We start from the raw sequence: 20057 nt of genomic DNA on the forward strand, positions 1-20057 counted from the left end.
GGGTATGGCACGGGTTCCATGCTGCATCTGCGCTACTTGCGGTGCTGAGGTCCTCTTGGGCGCGGAGGGAGATTTCTGGCCCTTTCATTCCTCTTAGGAACTATCCCTCCCCGGTCCCCCTTTTTTTTATTCTTTTTTTTTATTTTTATTTTCTTTCTTAAAAACAAAAAGAAAGAAGTAACCTAACCATGGCAGCCCTAGTCCATGAACCTCCTACCCCCGGGCCCCTTCTTGATACCGCACCCCGTTCTGACCCCGCCTCGTCTTTGGACCACTCTTCAGACACTCCTCATGCCTCTGTACCTCTTGCCGGTGCTGTTTCCTCACCCGCTTCAGGTACTGAGGCCTCGACTGACTCCTTCGATTTATCGGACCTTCGCTCTCCTCTGACTATGCTTCCGGCCTCTCCCTCTACGGTGCGGCAATTTTCAAATCGCCGACCCGTTCCATGTCAGACCAACTCTGGTCCCACGCCTAAACGCCAACGACAATTACCTGCTGATGATACTTCTCCACCTTCTCGTTCTTCTCAGAAACGATCGACACGTCCTTCACTACCTTTCCACGCTCAGTTTCAGACTGAACAATGGACTAAATTCTTCACTTTACGACCGACTTCCTCTACTGCCTATCTTTCTGACCACAGTATTGGCAAGGCACTTCTACGCCATGTTGGTAAAGATATTTCTTTTCATGCTCTTAAGAGCGGTACGCGCATCATCACCGTACAGAATGCTACCCAGGCTCATGAGCTCTCTCGTCTTTCCCATATCGATACTGTTCCTGTCACTCTTGAAAAACATCATTCCCTCAATTCTTGTAGTGGTACCGTCATTCTGCCCCATACCATAGTTCAACAAAATTTCCAGACATGTGGCACTGACATTCTTGAACAGCTGGAACTCCAAGATCTCCCAATCCTCAAGGTAGACACTTATGTTCTTCCTGCCCGCGGGCGGAGATGATACCCTAGCAATGTGGCTCGTTTAACTTTTGACAGCCGAGAACTCCCATCCTCAGTTTATATGGCAGGACATCGGTTACAAGTCCGAAAGGTGATCCCTACACCGCAACAGTGTAAAAATTGCTGGCGATTTGGCCATCCAGCGAAATATTGCAGATCTATCGCCGAATGCCCAGTCTGTGGTGCCGATGACCATTCTCATACGTCTTGCAATCGATCTCCCTCTTACCTTAACTGTCATGAGGCTCACCCTTCGTACTCTCTCCGTTGTCAAGTCTATTTAAACGAGCGGGAAATCCGTTACCTCAAAGAGACAGAAGGTCTCCCTTATGCCATGGCAGTTTCTCATCTCCGCCTCCAAGGGAGACTCCCATGTGTTTCTTATTCCCGTGTTTCAAAACGTCCCCCCACTTCTGGTATCCCATCTTCTACACCCACCTCTGTGGTTACCTCTCCCATAGTCACTCCTGTATCTAATCCTTTTGCTGTCCTCGGCTCAGACGTCTCTACTTCAACGCCTCAGTCTGATCTCGCTTCTTCGTGTTCTCTCTCACAAGCCTCAGTAACGATGAGATCTCGTATGACACCTCCTCCCAATCGTCCCTCTACTTCTCAAAAGTCAAAAAAAGGTCCGTTAACACCTCCTACCCATCTTCCACCTCCTCATTTTACCCTCCCTGTCTCTGTCCCTGGTTCTCCCCCTCTCACTGGCTCTGTTACAAGTGTAGAGGTTCACCCTCCTCCTCGTACTATACCTTCCTCCCCTGTTCCCTCCCAGGTTTCTTCCTCTTCTGCCACCTCCCAGGTTTCTGCCTCTTCTATCCCCTTCCACGCTTCTCCAGTTCCCTCCACCCTTTCAACCCCCCCTACCTTGGTACAGTCCAATACAGTTCCAATCTTTACTCATCCTCCCCCTACCATTTCCAATATTGTCTCCCATACGACGTCTCTGAATTCCGAAACACTTGAAGCAATCTCTGAATATATTGCAGAGACCAAACCATCAATGGACACTGATCCACCCTCTGTTCCTTCTCTCTCCTCTCCTCCATCTGCGCAACTCCTTTCTTCACAGCGCACCGTTCCTTCGCTGCTTGAACGTTTTCCACTGCCTCCGCATGTGGACTTTTCTAACCCCTCTAGTCCGTAGGAACCCTTACCTGCGGATTTCAAGTATCTTTATCATTGCCAATCATGGCCTATTTACAGTGGAATATACGCGGCCTCAGGGGTAATCGGAGTGAGCTTCAGATGTTACTCTCCCAGTTTGCCCCTGTTGGTGTTTGCTTACAGGAACCAAAATTACACTCTGCTGTTATCTCTCCCATCTCAGGCTATAATTTATTGTATTCTTCAGATCCTTTTCCTGATGGGACCTTTAATGAAAGTGCCCTTCTTCTACGCACTGATATTCCGTACCATCAGCTATTTGTTCATACTTCGCTGCATTACACAGCAGCCCGTATCCACTTGCATAGGTGGTATACGCTCTGTTCTTTATATCTCTCTCCTTCTCAGGCATCATCTATTCCGGATATTGCCTTTCTTGTTTCGTCATTACCGCCACCGATTCTGTTACTTGGTGATTTTAATGCCCACCATTTCCTCTGGGGGGGGGGGGTCTCACTGTGATTCCCGTGGAATTCAGTTAGAGGCTTTTCTTGCCACCCACCCCCTCCATGTTTTAAATACAGGTACGCACACCCATTTTGATCCTCGGACTCATACTCTCTCTTGCATCGATCTCTCAGTCTGCTCTTCCTCCACTGCATTAGACTTCACTTGGTCTGTTCTCCCGGACTTACATGACAGCGATCATTTCCCAATCATTCTTACTTCCCCTTCATATTCACCACCTCTTCGCATCCCATGCTGGCAATTTGATCGGGCAAATTGGAACCTTTACTCACACCTAACTGTTTTTAGAGAGGTTCCTTCTTCATCCTCCATCGATGAGCTTTTACACCTCTTCTCGTCCTCCGTTTTAACCGCAGCTTCTCATTCTATACCCCAAACTTCGGGCAGGCATTCTCAAAAATGCGTGCTTTGTTGGTCTCCTGCTTGTGCTCGTGCAGTATGTTTGAAACGCGCTGCATGGGGCAGGTACCGGTACAATAGAACCACAGAGAGACTCCTTGATTTTAAACAGAAGCGTGCGATCGCTCGCCGTGTCACCCGTGATGCTAAACGCACTTGCTGGCGAGATTATGTCTCCACCATCACCTCTGCTTCCTCTATGAGTGCAGTCTGGAAAAAAGTACGAAAACTGAGTGGTAATTATTCTCCTGACCCGGCTCCTGTTCTGCGGGTTGCCGGTGTTGATATAGCAAACCCACTAGATGTTGCCAATGAAATTGGCAATCATCTGGTCCGTATTTCTCAGGGACTCCATCTATGCCCCTCATTTCTTTCCTCAAAGTCTGCCAGAGAGTTAGCACCCTTGGACTTTTCTTCTCTCAGAGAAAAACAGTATAATGTGCCTTTTACACTTCAAGAACTGGAGGCAACACTCTCAGCTTGCTGATCATCGGCAGCTGGGCCCGACGACATTCATATTCGTATGCTACAACATTTACATCAGTCAGCCCTTGCAGTCCTATTACGCCTTTACAATCTTATTTGGTCACAAGGAGTTCTTCCACAGCTGTGGAAATCCGCCATTGTTCTCCCTTTCCGCAAACCAGGCACTACGGGACATGAAACCTCCCACTATCGTCCCATTGCTCTTACCAGTGCAGTTTGCAAAGTAATGGAACGCCTAGTAAATAGACGTTTAGTGTGGTATTTAGAGACACATAACAGTCTCTCCACTCGTCAATATGGCTTTCGTAAGGGACGTTCTACCATAGACCCCTTACTACGCTTGGATATGTATGTTCGTAATGCCTTTGCGAATAACCACTCAGTTATTGCCATATTTTTTGACCTTGAGAAGGCATATGACACAACTTGGAGGTATAATATTTTAGCCCAAGCCCACTCCTTAGGCCTTCGAGGCAATCTACCATCCTTCCTTAAGAACTTTTTAACTGACAGGCATTTCCGTGTTCGGGTTAATAATGTGCTCTCCCCGGACTTTATCCAAGCTGAAGGTGTCCCCCAGGGATGTGTTCTGAGCACAACACTTTTTCTCCTTGCTATTAATGATTTGGCCTCTAGTCTTCCATCAAATATTTGGTCATCACTCTATGTTGATGACTTCGCTATTGCCTGTGCAGGCGCTGACTGTCACCTCATTACAGTTTCTCTCCAACATGCAGTCGACCGTGTTTCCAATTGGGCCACCACACGTGGGTTTAAATTTTCCAGCACTAAATCCCATCAAATTACTTTCACTAGACGCTCTGTCATCTCCGATCATCCTTTGTACCTCTATGGCTCCTGTATCCCTGAACATGATACAGTCAAGTTTCTGGGCCTCCTCTTTGATCGTAGGTTATCCTGGAAACCTCACATTACCTCTCTGAAGGCAACTTGTCACAGCCGGCTGAACCTTCTTAAAACCCTTGCTCATCTTTCATGGGGAGCTGATCGTCGAACCCTCCACCGCCTACATTCCACCCTTATTTTATCGAAACTTGATTATGGTGACCAGATCTATTCAGCGGCATCTCCTGCTACTCTCTCTAGCCTTAACCCCATTCATCACCAAGGATTACGTTTATGCCTTGGTGCTTTTCGCTCTTCCCCTGTCGAGAGCCTCTATACAGAAGCGAACGTTCCATCCTTATCCGATCGCCGTGATGCCCATTGCCTGCGCTACTATGTACGCTCTCATGATCTCCGCAATCCTTCCATTTATAGAATGGTCACTGATATTAGTAGACATTCTTTATTTGTTCGCCGCCCCTGTTTACTCCGTCCCTTCTCTCTTCGCCTTCATTCGCTCTTGTCTTCTCTTCAACTACCACCTTTCTATGTACATGTAGCATCTCACTTTTCCCTACCCCCCTGGGAAGTTCCAGCTGTTAGTCTGTTCTTTCTCCCTCCCTTGCTCGAAAGCCCAACTGTCTACGGTCGCTTCCCGCTCTCTTTTTCTTGACCACTTTCACTCTCATTCTCATGCCATTGCCGTGTACACAGATGGCTCTAAGTCTTCTGACGGCATAGGATTCGCAGCAGTGTTTCCGGACAGCGTCGTACAAGGGCATTTACTATCTTCGGCTAGTATTTTTACTGCTGAATTGTATGCCATCCTTACAGCACTTATCCGTATTGCATCTATGCCTGTGTCATCATTTGTGGTTGTCTCAGACTCCCTTAGTGCTTTACAGGCTATACAAAAATTTGATACACCTCACCCCTTAGTCCTCCGTATCCAACTTTGGCTACGCCGCATCTTTACCAAGCATAAAGATATTGTTTTTTGTTGGGTCCCTGGTCATGTTGACGTACAGGGCAATGAACAGGCAGACACTGCTGCGCGGTCAGCAGTACATGACCTACCAGTTTCTTATAGAGGTATTCCATTTACGGACTATTTTGCTGCAATATCTTCCCACCTTCACACCCGTTGGCAACAACGTTGGTCTACTATGCTCGGCAACAAACTTCAATCTATTAAACTGAGTATAGGTTACTGGCCGTCTTCTTATCACCAGTGTCGAGGTTGGGAGACTACTCTCTCCCGTCTTCGCATTGGCCATACTCGTATTACTCATGGATATCTCATGGAGAGGCGTCCTGCTCCTCTCTGTGAGAATTGCCAAGCTCCATTATCAGTCAGCCACATTCTGTTGGACTGCCCACTTTATCAACGAGCACGCAGAATTTACCTCTGTCGTCGTCTTCGCTCCGCTACTCTCTCTTTACCTTCCCTTCTCGCTGATGGACCCACCTTTCATCCGGACGCTCTCATTGACTTTTTGACAACAACTGACTTACTTCACAAATTCTGATACCTTCAGCCCTTTCTACTTCAATCTCTTGCTACCCTCTACCCCCGTACTATCCCCTGCCCCGCTGTTTTCTGTAACCTGCTGATCATCCCTCCTCCCTTCTGCCATCCAATACCCTCGCTTCCTTCCCTACCCTGCAGCGCTGTATAGCCCTTGTGGCTTAGCGCTTCTTTTTGATTATAATAATAATAATAATAATCTAACATGCTCACGCATTATTATTTGTTAAAGCAGTTGGTGAGTGTGGTGGTGAGGGTTAACCTGGGCCTACTGGGCTGAGTTGGATGTAGAAGTTGATCAACTGACACAAAGTGAATGTCATCCTGAAAAGCTTCATTTTCTTACCAAATTGCACCGTCATTCATACTATCACTGTCTTGCCAGAGGCACACACATACAACAGTTTAGATGGCCCTCTAAAGAGCAAATATCCCAAACCCCTCCTTTAACCTTTTTGGGGTGGGTCCATAGTACTATGGTGTTGAAGTGCGGGTTGGTCCCGTTGTTCTATATAATGAGCTCGGCTTTCTCAGAAAAGCTGTGAGTGGTAAATTTAGGCCTAGATATGAGAGAATGGGTTTTTGCAGTAAATGTATGCCATATAAAAAACAAAATCCTACAGCATGCAGTACATAATAGGAAAAAACTGTAATGTGTTTTTGGTTTAAAACTGTGATGGGTGTTTTTTTCATATGGTTTTTATGGTTGTAATTTTGATCTCACTTGATAGAATGGAAGGTATATTACAGAAATAGACATGATTTTGATTGGTTTAAGGACTGAAAGTAACTTGAAATTAAGCTCAAAGTAGCAGAAATGTTTGATTTTTGCCAATATTCCAGAGTACACAAACTACATCACTTATCTAACACGTGTCCAATTGGTTAATCTAATTAGCATGTTCAGGAATGCGTTGACATTATTTATACAATTATTACAATAATTCAGTATGGGAAAAGCAAAACTGACTTTGACTTTGTGTTTTGTTAAAAATAGTGACTTTGAGGTGTTTTCTAGGATGGACTTTGTTTCATTAGCTGTTTTGTGGTATTATTTGATAGAATGGAAGACATACTGCTGAAATAAGAGATGACTTTGGTTGGTTTCAGGACAGGAAGTAACTTGAAATTGGGCTCAAAACAGTGGAAACATTAATTTTTTTACGATTTTCCTGAGGACAGGTATTTCCCCTCTACTCCCTGGTCTGTTGTTTGAGCTTATACTAGGTCTTCACTTATAGGGATGCCGCAAACAATGGCCAATCATTCCTTGTTATATCAATTGAGAAATAGGGTAAAACTTGAACTGTTTAATGATGAATTCAAAATGGAGGGCATGTGTAATAGTATATAGAAGAGTCCTAAGGATATGATTAATGTGGTTGGGATGCCTACAATGTTTACTTTGAACTATTTTTAAATTGTGTAAAATTGGGGGAAAATTATCAGTTTCTTATGCTTAATCGATAGAATGAAAGGCATACTAGTGAAATAGCTAAAAATTTGGTTGAATTGAGCAATGAAATTAGCATAAAATGGGAGTCCTGGTGGGCGAAATCGGCGATGTATAAATTGCATCCTACTAGTCAACTTTGTGCCAGATTTTTTTTTTTAATTCTTGGCATTGCCAGCACTTAATTTTGGAGGTCCCAACAGTGAAAGAGTTAAATCAGATATTCTTTACATCAATGCTTTTGTATTTTCAGTATCCTGCAACCTTGCTGCTAACAGCAGATCATGATGACAGAGTGGTTCCTCTGCATTCTTTCAAGTTTATATCAGAATTGCAGTACAAACTTGGTGACCACCCTGCTCAAACAAACCCACTCCTTATACGCATTGAAACAAAAGCAGGACATGGTGGAGGAAAACCTACAGCAAAACTTGTAAGTACAGTATTATACAATAAAAATATTTTAATTATATTCTTTACATTGTATGTCAATATTGTGCTTTGCAAGAAATATATGTAGTATGCCACTTTTTATAAAAGTATTATTATCATTGTTATTACAATCGTGGAAGAGTCGTGCAACACCTGGGGGAATAGAAGGCCATAAGGTTTGATCCAAGGAAAAGGGTGTATAGGTGTGATTCCTTGGAACAAGATCCCTCACCCCCCTCACTGGTTTCAAAGCATTTACCTTGAAGGAATAAAAACAATTAGAAATTAATATACAGAAACTTTTCTTCAGTAATGGGATATATAATTGCTCAGCTATGTGATTTAGGTACTGTGCATAAAATAGTCTTCATAGCTTTACTTGTGTTTATTTACATTCACAAATAAGCAAAGTGAAATAAGACTGGAAGTGGTAACACTTATTACATTATGAACATGATCCAGGACCGTATTAAAGGTTACGAGGATTATGACCCAAGTGCCCTGATTTGGACCAGGCCTCCTGGCTAATCAAGAATGGTCTTTAAGAATGTGTCAGATTTCCTCTTAGTCAGTTAGGAAGTCCAATGGTAATTCCTTATATACCGCAAAGTATTTGAAGAGTGTTGAAAATCCTTGGACCCTTAATGCTCAAGAAGTTCTCTTCAAGAGAACTCAATAAGTAGGAGTGTATTAATTATACCAAGATTTGGTGTACATAATACTCCTGCTTTTCACTGTAGATATTTTGTACTGTTTGCCATGCCTTTTGCTCACATAGGGAGTGATTTTGAAGTGTAGTTTGAGTTACAATTTACCCTCATATAGGAATTTAGTTTTGAGTTGTAATGAAAAATTTGATAAGATGTGTGTATGATGGTACAAGTGTTGTGGATTGCATCCTGGGGAACAAGATTAACCTGTTGTCCAAAATGCTCTGAATAACTAGGGGCTTTTTGTATGCAGTAGTATGCTAATGGCCAGCTAGGTCTGTAATAGTTGTATCTTTTACCTGTAGAAATAATTATATTATTGCTGCACTATCATTATGGTGGGTGGGCCTCAGCCAGTCAATTATGTGGTAGCTTGCCTCTTCGACAGCATCTAAGCCAATGGGAGTGGGGGTAACCTAGCAGCCAGTCAGCGATAGGGTTGAATGTGTGTATATTAATTATTTATCCTCATAACTGCACTTGTGCTATAATTACACCATCTTTTGTGTTAAGTCATTATGATCCCTAAAGTGTGCAGTCAACAGGCCATTTCTCTGAAGATCAAGGAAGAAAGTGCACGAGTATAGCTTTCCACAATCAGATATCTACTATTATCAAGGAAATATCAATAAAAGAGGATATTAAAGTGGCTGACAGATCTAAGCTAGTAAAAATAGGCAGAAATTATCATATAGAAAGACTGTTATTGTGAATAAGGAAACATATGAAGGGAGAGAGTGACTGCAAGTTATACCTACAAGTGTGAAAGTCCAAGATACAATAAAAGTTGCATTTCTGGGGTCTTGGAACGAATTACTGTATTTTGAGGTTTGAGTTATGGTAGTTTTGAGGTATGATAAGGCTTCTGGAACAGATAAATATTTTAACTGAAAGGACCACTGTATACATTTTCCTGACATAAGCAATATAAATAACAGATGTACATGTGAGCAGCTCTCAGCTGTTTTCTGTCACTAATAGCAGTCACACAAAATATCCAGAAGACCAACCATCTCCACAACGTGAGTTCTGGGTATTTTGAATGACTATAGATATACAAGATGAGATTCTAGGAACCAGAGGAATGCTTTAGCTTCTAAGGTAACCTTTCAATCCATAAGGTGCCTTCTTGTCATCAATGCCAAGGTTGGGAGACCACACTCTCCAGTCTTTGCATCGGGCACACCCATCTCATTCATGGGTATCTCATGGAGAGGTGCCCTGTTCTACTCTTTGAGAATTGTCAGGTTCCAGTTTCAGTTTGCCATATCCTATTGGACTGTCATGTATCAACAAGCACACACAATTTACCTCCGATGTCGTCACTGTTCTAACACCCTTACTTTATCTTCCCTCCTTGCTGATGGCCCCACCTTTGACTCAAGACTCCCTCTTTGACTTACTGACAGCAACCAGTTTATTACAAAAACTTTGATAATACTTCCTTTAGCATTCCTTACAGCCCTTTCTAACTCTACCTTTGTTATCCTCTTCACCCTTGCTACTCTGATCCAACACCACCCCCTGCACTGCAGTGATGTATGACCCTAGTGGGTTTAGTGCTTGTTTTTTTATTTATTTTAATCCTAATAATCCATAAGGTATATCCTGTGCAGAGTCCACTTAATTTTCCATGAATTTTTTCTTTCAGATTGAGGAGCATGCGGACATCTATTGCTTCATCATGCAGGCACTGGGTTTGGAAGTGTTGTGACTTTTACCCTGAGGAGTTCTCCCAGTTGCACCGTAATAACACACTATTGTACAAGATACACTCTAGCTCCAACAGCAGTACCTCCTGATTTTATATACAATACTGTATACACTTGATTGATTTGCCTGTAGCATACATTTTGATGCCAAAGATTAAGGACAAGGTATGTTTCCTTACAATGGTTGTTTTACACAAGTTCTTCGAGACATCGGGTCTAGTCCTGCACGTCAAACTACAGTTGATACATTTGATTGTGATAATTGGGAGAGAATTAAAAAAAAAAGTCCAGAACAGACTGCTTGAGATTTTATTTTCATGACTTCATTTTCAGGATATACACAGTTGTTTTGGGATGAGAACTTAACATTCATTTAAAGAAATGCCCTAATGATTACTGGTGTTATTGCTACTTATAAATATGGAATAATGATTCTAAAACACATATTGGTTATGTATTAACAAGAACTTAGGGAAACTAACATTTGTAAAGGAATACATGTAGCACAACATTGACATAAAATTAAACTTTTAGACAATGTTATTAAATAATAGACACTTACACTTGATAAAAATGGTATGTAAGTGAATCAAACTTCTTTGATTTATTATTGTTGCAGAAAGCGCTACACCTGCAAAGGTTATTTAGCGCTGCTGAGTTTTGAACACATTAAAGTATACGGACACCTTTAATAAGAAATCTAGTCTTTTTATGATAATCAAGTATATTATGCAAGTATTAAACAAAGATCACTGATACACAAACTGATATGTAGTTTCAACATTTTATATAAAAAAAAAAATTATGCTTAATATACTGACCACACATAATACAAGATCATGTAGCATGCAGTTCTAACATTTTATTTATTACAGATAAAAAAACTTAGACTTTTAAATGAAATTTTGTAAGAGCTCTTATCTCATTACCAAGTAACTGGAACAGAATAAATTATTTACCTTCATCTACAACTGAAGTAATTGAGAGCAGTTAACACCTGTCTGAATAAATAAAATTTTTGATATTTTGTTTCATATTTTTTCTGCCTTAAGTAAATTAAAAATTGCAATAGTGTACATGGTTCATTAATTATTTTTATTAATCCCCTGTAATAATTTTATAACAGTAAAGTACTATTTTCTTAATATAAGCGAGTAGTAAAATAGCATTTTAAATACGTTTTAAGTAGGATATGTACTGTATAAATTTTGTTTTATCTAAAATATTAAACCATTAATAAATTTTTGGACTAAATATCTACAAGGAAAGCATTCCAAGTTTTGCTTTCCCTTGGCCCCAGATGAAATATTGTCTCTCTTTATAACTATCACAGGCTTGGGAAGGTTAGAGAAGACAAATTATAACTCAAATCGAGTGACACATTTGGCTTTCCATTTCAAACATGAAATCTTATTAAAAATTAGTGTAACATCATGTACCCTTTTCATGTCTGTGTATACACAAATATGCAAGAGACAGAAAAGTAACATTGTACACAAAACTTAGTACCTTTAATGTGATTGCATCACACTATTAATAGGCTGACAATTTACTAATAAATATCTATTTACACATTCTCGTATCTACACAGCAATTTACACACAGTTAAATATTTTTAATATCAGAAATGTAATTTATGAAAAATTTTTTTTTAATATTAAATAAGAGTTGGTTTAAATACTTTTCTACATAAATCAATGCAAAAATTTAGAAGAAAAAACTATCACATAGGTGTTAAGGATTTAATAAATTTTAATATAGCCAAGAACATTAAATTTTAATAATTTGTTTATATATTTTCAAGAATGCTACAAAATGTGTTAAAGGACTTTAGTCAACACCAAATACAGAGCAGAGACCCTTTATTATTTTTTAACAAAGATAGTAAAAAAAAAAATCAAACTGGGGTCATTGTTCTGCAATAAAGGTTTGTTTTCTTGTGTTTTAGATGTAAGTGTGACAGGGAATCACTTAAAAACTTGAATGCTTAAATGTTATGTGAATCCTTTTTTTTTTTTTTATATACAGTATATATGTATTACAAAACTGTAACTTTGATTAAAAAAAAAATTTTCAGCCCATCCTCATAGTTTACATCCGAGACTTTAAAAAAAAAAAAAAAAAAAAAAAAAAAAGTTCACTGGTACACTGGAAAGGGTACCTTCTAGCAACCCTCAATATATACTAATAAGTGCATTTTCCACTGCATACTACAGTGTTAGACATATTATAGGGACTACATAGGTCAAGAAACCAATGTGCTGATGCAACACAAATGTGAAATATTCAAGAAAAGTCTTCAGGATTATAATAGTGTAATCATTTTCAGAAAAAAATTTTAATTAAGAAATGTTAAAAAATGCAAGTCTGGAATGCACAAATAAGCATGAGAATGCTATTAAGGTTTGCTTTCAGGAATGTTTATACAGTATAATAGCAAGTTAGGTAACAATTATGTTCCAAGAAGAAGAATTTCAACAATCCACTTTTAAAATGTCTCAGATGACAAAAACTGATGGAAAATGGAATGTTAAGAGGTTTACTGACAACTATTAATATTAAGGAATAAGCCACAATGATAGCAAATAAAATAAGTGATACATGTCCACTTGGACACAATGCCTCTGCCTCGAAGCATTTTTGTAACTATTAAAAACAAACATACCTGAATAAAAAAGTTAAATTTAATTATTGAAATTCTATATGTAAACTATAAACAAACAAAAAAAAAAAAATAATGGAAAAAATTACTACCAGTATCCGACTGAATTCCACAGGTACAATTAAACTGTGTAAGTATTAACAACATAACTGCAAGTATATGTTTGACAGCTATTATAAGTGTGTAAAATTAAGAGAGCAGACCTAGGAGTTTCATCCTATGTTAACATCCTTGCTTTATAAGTCACTATCAGATGCCTTAGGATATTACTGACAACACACAACATTCACAGGTAATCAAACAGTTCAAGTATTTGCAAAATTCTATATGAAAAAAAGGAAGGACTAGAAATTTTACTGTACACATCAACTATGATAAATAGTTTTAACAAAAAAAAAAAGTATAACATTATATAAACATTGTATTTATAAATAAGTTTAATTTCTTACTACACAAGGCTACAACTGTACAGCTATATGAACAAAGAAGTGGGTAGGCGAGTCCGTATATGTCAACACATAACCAAATACAGAAATAAAATGTGTGACTACCAACAATGTAATGTCTGGCATATATGTCATGCACGCTGAGTTTAAATGTTACATTACATATCAGTGTTTCTCAGGACCACTGCATCACACCATTTTAATAAGGCTACAATAAATTATAGTATTTTGTAGAAATTCATATTGCCATCTAAATACATTATAGATTAAAGCTAATTTTTTATATTATAGTTAAGAACTGTAATGTGCTTTGCATGAAATAACATAAAAATTTAGTCCTGGGATAAACACATGATGTAAGTGTCATACAATGAAGATGTCAAAATTTCATGACTTGAGCTCATATATATAGAACAGTACAATGGGAAACTAAAATTTTGAAAATAAATTACTTGGGAGTTTTCTGGAAGACATTTAAAGGGATAAGTTAAATTATTTTACAATTCAACATCTTAGTGTCCTCAAAGTATAAATCAGTTTATATTTAGTTACGTTTTAATTGAGGAATTCATAAAAATTACTGGTACTGTTGAATAGTATCCATACCTGCACCAGAACCATACTGATGGCTATTGTAGTTACTGGCAGTGCTGAGAATCCCACGACGATTACGGTACTTTTGTTGCTTTGTCATCTGTAGTAGGTAAGTATATTTAGTAAAAAAAAAAACTAATCTGTACGAAACACAAGCAGCTAGTGACTAATGATTAAAAACGACAAACTAGAAATCAATGCATTTGATAAAAGAATCTGAAGTTTAGCTTTAAGCCAAGTTTGGATCATTTGTACCTGGAGTAAAATAGTTGAAAGAAATCTAAAATGTAAAGTATTGAACATGACAAACTATTACAATATTCAGATTATCATTATATTGAGAAAATGCTAAACCCAGAGTGATCCCACAGTGCCTAGGGAATGAGACAAACAGGTTAGACCCAAGGCAGTAGAGGGTATTGCAATTTCTTGGATTAAGAGCGAAGTAAGGAACAGTACTGTACCTTAAGATTAGAAACACTTGTCAGTAATCTTCAAGAAGGAAAGGAGAATTGCTGAACACTACTCTCAATCAAGTGACCCTAACACATTAACAAGCTCTCTGAAATGTACACAGGAAACAGACAACAGACTTTCTAATTGAAATACTCTTCAAGAGACCTAATATCATTATCTAAAATTGTAAATTAGACTTTAGATTCTTGAATGCACTTCTGAAATACACCAGTCTCTCTTAGTCTGCTAGTTTTAGCCACTTTATGTGAACCTCTAGTGATGTTCTGTTGAAGTGGGGGATGAGGGTATGCCTTAATGCTAGTGAAGAGCACTTCATTAAAGAAACTGGAGATACCCTCCTCTCTCCTAGACAAAGCCTGATTCTCTCTCATTTCCCTGGTGCTGTATAACCCTAACAGCTTTAGTATTTTCCCAATGAATATAATAATTTACATGAGTCGAGTCTGGCAGGAATAATGCTCTACAAAGTAGTGCCACAAGGCCTATCCTCACTATAATACTTTGGCAATGATGAAAGTATGACACATCCTCAAATTTGAGAATGGAACTTAGATTTATGGAAGGGTAGCAAGGCACAAGGAAGTTATTTCTATGAAAAATTATCTACATAAACAAACTCCTCAAATGATCAAAGGGCAAAAAGGCCAAGTTAGGTATTGAACTGAAAATACTGCCTTGTACTCTGTGGGGGGGGGGGGGGGGGAAGAAAAAGTTTTTTTTTTTTTTTGAGTAACTACTATAAGCAACTGATAGCAGCTGTATTTTTTTTTTAACATTGGCTGTCTCCCACCAAAGCAGGGTGTCCAAAAAAAGAAATACTTTCATCATTCACACTATCACTGTCTTGAGGCATGCAGATATGACAGTTCAGATGTTCCTTCATGCAGTAAATATCCCAGACCCCCTCCTTTACAGTGCAGGCATTGTACTTCTCACCTCCAAGATTCAAGTCTAGCTAACCAGTTTCCTTCAATCCCTTTACAAAATATTACCATGTTCACACTCCAACAGCTCGTTATGTCCCAAAAACTATTTGTCTCCACTCACTCCTATCTAACATGCTCACATATACCTGCTGTATGTCCATGCCCCTTGCACACAAAACCTCCGCCTTCCCTCCATGACTACCCAACCAAATCTTACATTAAGAATTATCAAAGAGAGGAAAATTATCATTCATCTCAACTCCTTTGTACAGCACTTCTATGGATAACTGCAGTCAAGCACAAAGGCCACACCTTCAGAAAGTCATTACAATACTATAAAAAAGATCAATACTGGATGACAAAAATCATGGCTGAATAGGCTGAAAGCTCCATAACTATCATCTCCTAATTATGCATGGAATCATTTCTGAAAGTTATTTAGTGACAATAAACAAAGAGACATAACTTCAAGTTTACCAAGTCTTTTCCTGGAGTACTCCTCAACAGAGGTGTGCTGTGATGTTGATGTAGGTCTCATGATCCAAGGAAACAGATTTATCCTCCTTGTCCTTGGATCATACCTGAATACCTCCTATTCTCCAGGCACTATATGACCCCAATGGGTTTAGTGCTTCCCCTGATTAAAGTAATAAACTCTCCTGGATTAATTAACCTATCAAACATTGTCCGCCATCATCATTTCAAACTTAAGTATTGATGGACCAAAAGGCTAACATTGTTAACACTAAGTGTCTCCAAGAAAATGGCAGATATACAAAATGGAAGAGGCAAGAGAAAATGCTAGAGATGCAGATGAGACCTATGAGAGAAATGAATTGGACAAACAGTCTAATCCAGGTCATGCTATAAGTATTAAGGATATATATACAGTGGTACCCCGAGTTTCGTACAGCTCCCAACTCGAGCAATTATATAAGTGTATTACTGTAAGTGTATTTTTGGGGGTCTGAAACGGACTAATCTTATTTACATTATTCCTTATGGGAACAAATTCGTTCAGCAACAGCACTCAAACAGCCATCTGGAACGAATTATGGCTGAAACTCGGGGTACCACTGTATGCTGTTTTACAGTGTACTTACTCTATCCGTATCAAAATATCTATATAATTAATATGATGTATACAAATGTATAATACCTAGGAAACAGATGGATTTGTCAGCTAAAAACAGAGTACGGGAGTTAGTAGATGGGGAGAGGGAGGTTTTGGGTAGATGGCGAGAAATTTTTGAGGAACTTTTAAATGTCGACGAAGAAAAGGAGGCGGTAATTTCATGCACTGGACAGGGAGGTATACCATCTTTTAGGAGTGAAGAACAGGATGTGTGTGGGGGAGGTGCGTGAGGCATTACGAAGAATGAAAGGGGGTAAAGCAGCTGGAATTGATGGGATCATGACAGAAATGTTAAAAGCAGAAGGGGATACAGTGTTGGAGTGGTTGGTATTTTTGTTTAATAAATGTATGAAAGAGGGGAAGGTACCTAGAGATTGGCGGAGAGCATGTATAGTCCCTTTATATAAAGGGAAGGGGACAAAAGAGATTGTAAAAATTATAGAGGAATAAGTTTACTGAGTATACCAGGAAAAGTGTACGGTAGGGTTATAATTGACAGAATTAGAGGTAAGACAGAATGTAAGATTGTGGATAAGCAAGGAGGTTTTAGAGTAGGTAGGGGATATGTAGATCAAGTGTTTACATTGAAGCATATATGTGAACAGTATTTAGATAAAGGTAGGAAAGTTTTTATTGCATTTATGGATTTAGAAAAGGCATATGAGAGAGTGGATAGGGGAGCAATGTGGCCGATGTTGCATAGGTGGTAAGTTACTACATGCTGTAAAGAGTTTTTATGAGGTTAGGCTCAGGTTAGGGTGTGTAGAAGAGAGGGAGACTACTTCCCGGTACAAGTAGGTCTTAGACAGGGATGTGTAATGTCACCATGGTTGTTTAATATATTTATAGATGGGGTTGTAAAAAGTAAATGCTAGGGTGTTCAGGAGAGGGGTGGGATTAAATTATGGGGAATCAAATACAAAATGGGAATTGGCACAGTTGCTTTTTGCTGATGATACTGTGCTTATGGGAGATTCTAAAGAAAAATTGAAAAGGTTAGTAGACGAGTTTGGGAGGGTGTGTAAAGGTAGAAAGTTGAAAGTGAACATAGAAAAGAGTAAGGTGATGAGGGTATCAAATGATTTAGATAAAGAAAAATTGGATATCAAATTGGGGAGGAGGAGTATGGAAGAAGTGAATGTTTTCAGATACTTGGGAGTTGACGTGTCGGCGGATGCATTTATGAAGGATGAGGTTAATCATAGAATTGATGAGGGAAAAAAGGTGAGTGGTGCATTGAGGTATATGTGGAGATAAAAAATGTTATCTGTGGAGGCAAAGAAGGGAATGTATGAAAGTATAGTAGTACTAACACTCTTATATGGGTGCAAGTCTTGGGTTGTGAATGCAGCAGCGAGGAGGCGGTTGGAGGCAGTGGAGATGTCCTGTCTAAGGGCAATGTGTGGTGTAAATATGCAGAAAATTCAGAGTGTGGAAATTAGGAGAAGGTGTGGAGTTAATAAAAGTATTAGTCAGAGGGCTGAAGAGGGGTTGTTGAGGTGGTTTGGTCATTTAGAGAGAATGGATCAAAGTAGAATGACATAGAGAGCATTTAAATCTGTAGGGGAAGGAAAGCGGGGTAGGGGTCGTCCTCGAAAAGGTTGGAAGGAAGGGGTAAGGGAGGTTTTGTGGGCGAGGGGCTTGGACTTCCAGCAGGTGTGCATGAGCGTGTTCGATAGGAGTGAATGGAGACGAATGGTATTTGGGACCAGACGATCTGTTGGAGTGTGAGCAGGGTAATATTTAGTGAAGGGATTCAGGGAAACCAGTTATTTTTATATAGCCGGACTTGAGTCCTGGAAATGGGAAATACAATGCCTGCACTCTAAAGGAGGGGTTCGGGATATTGACAGTTTGGAGGGATATGTTGTGTATCTTTATACGTACATGCTTCTAAGCTGTTGTGTTCTGAGCACCTCTGCAAAAACAGTGATTATGTGTGAGTGAGGTGAAAGAGATTATGTGGAGTAAAATAAAGATTGGATGTGAAAAGTGGGTTATAATAAGCGTGTATGCACCTGGAGGAGAGAGAAGTGTAGAGGAGAGAGAGAGATTTTGGGAAATGTTGAGTGAATGCGTGGGGAGTTTTGAATCAAGTGTGAGAGTAATGGTGGTTGGGGATTTTAATGCTAAAGTGGGTAAAAATGTTATGGAGGGAGTAGTAGGTAAATTTGGGGTGCCAGGGGTAAATGTAAATGGGGAGCCTTTAATTGAGCTATGTGTAGAAAGAAATTTGGTAATAAGTAATACATTATTTTATGAAAAAGAGGATAAATAAATATACAAGGTATGATGTAGCACGTAATGAAAGTAGTTTATTAGATTATGTATTGGTGGATAAAAGGTTGATGGGTAGGCTCCAGGATGTACATGTTTATAGAGGGGCAACTGATATATCGGATCATTATTTAGTTGTAGCTACAGTTAGAGTAAGAGGTAGATGGGAAAAGAGGAAGGTGAAAGTATTTTCTTTTTGGGGATTTTCTTTCTTTTTTGGGTCACCCTGCCTCGGTGGGAGACGGCCGACTTGTTGAAAAAAAAAAAAAAAAAAAAAATATATATATATATATATATATATATATATATATAATATATATATATATTTTTTATTATTATTTTTATTATCACACTGGCCGATTCCCACCAAGGCAGGGTGGCCCGAAAAAGAAAAACTTTCACCATCATTCACTCCATCACTGTCTTGCCAGAAGGGTGCTTTACACTACAGTTAAACTGCAACATTAACACCCCTCCTTCAGAGTGCAGGCACTGTACTTCCCATCTCCAGGACTCAAGTCCGGCCTGCCGGTTTCCCTGAACCCCTTCATAAATGTTACTTTGCTCACACTCCAACAGCACGTCAAGTATTAAAAACCATTTGTTTCCATTCACTCCTATCAAACACGCTCACGCATGCCTGCTGGAAGTCCAAGCCCCTCGCACACAAAACCTCCTTTACCCCCTCCCTCCAGCCTTTCCTAGGCCGACCCCTACCCCGCCTTCCTTCCACTACAGACTGATACACTCTTGAAGTTATTCTGTTTCGCTCCATTCTCTCCACATGTCCGAACCACCTCAACAACCCCTCCTCAGCCCTCTGAGGAGGGCATTATATTCACACCACACATTGCCCTCAGACATGACATCTCCACTGCCTCCAGCCTTCTCCTCGCTGCAACATTCATCACCCATGCTTCACACCCATATAAGAGCGTTGGTAAAACTATACTCTCATACATTCCCCTCTTTGCCTCCAAGGACAAAGTTCTTTGTCTCCACAGACTCCTAAGTGCACCACTCACTCTTTTTCCCTCATCAATTCTATGATTCACCTCATCTTTCATAGACCCATCCGCTGACACGTCCACTCCCAAATATCTGAATACATTCACCTCCTCCATACTCTCTCCCTCCAATCTGATATTCAATCTTTCATCACCTAATCTTTTTGTTATCCTCATAACCTTACTCTTTCCTGTATTCACCTTTAATTTTCTTCTTTTGCACACCCTACCAAATTCATCCACCAACCTCTGCAACTTCTCTTCAGAATCTCCCAAGAGCACAGTGTCATCAGCAAAGAGCAGCTGTGACAACTCCCACTTTGTGTGTGATTCTTTATCATTTAACTCCACGCCTCTTGTCAAGA

At 39.5% G+C, this 20057-nt stretch overlaps 2 protein-coding genes across 18 annotated transcripts in view; one reads left to right on the forward strand and one right to left on the reverse strand.

Moving 5' to 3' along the window:
- LOC128700111 (prolyl endopeptidase) overlaps positions 1-11195 on the forward strand; it is a 112132-nt gene extending 100937 nt beyond the window's left edge. For both annotated transcript variants that reach the window (XM_070084088.1, XM_070084087.1), the window contains exons 13-14: positions 7568-7747; positions 10108-11195. In XM_070084088.1, coding sequence (XP_069940189.1) covers positions 7568-7747; positions 10108-10170 — 243 coding nt within the window. In that variant the 3' untranslated portion in view covers positions 10171-11195. The remainder of the gene's footprint in view (positions 1-7567; positions 7748-10107) is intronic.
- Positions 10462-20057, reverse strand: part of Itpr (Inositol 1,4,5,-trisphosphate receptor) — a 590630-nt gene continuing 581034 nt past the window's right edge. For all 16 annotated transcript variants that reach the window (XM_070084086.1, XM_070084085.1, XM_070084080.1 and 13 more), the window contains one exon: positions 10462-13970. In XM_070084086.1, coding sequence (XP_069940187.1) covers positions 13854-13970 — 117 coding nt within the window. In that variant the 3' untranslated portion in view covers positions 10462-13853. The remainder of the gene's footprint in view (positions 13971-20057) is intronic.

Source organism: Cherax quadricarinatus, chromosome 11 (assembly GCF_038502225.1).
Source record: "Cherax quadricarinatus isolate ZL_2023a chromosome 11, ASM3850222v1, whole genome shotgun sequence".
Taxonomy (NCBI): domain Eukaryota; kingdom Metazoa; phylum Arthropoda; class Malacostraca; order Decapoda; family Parastacidae; genus Cherax; species Cherax quadricarinatus.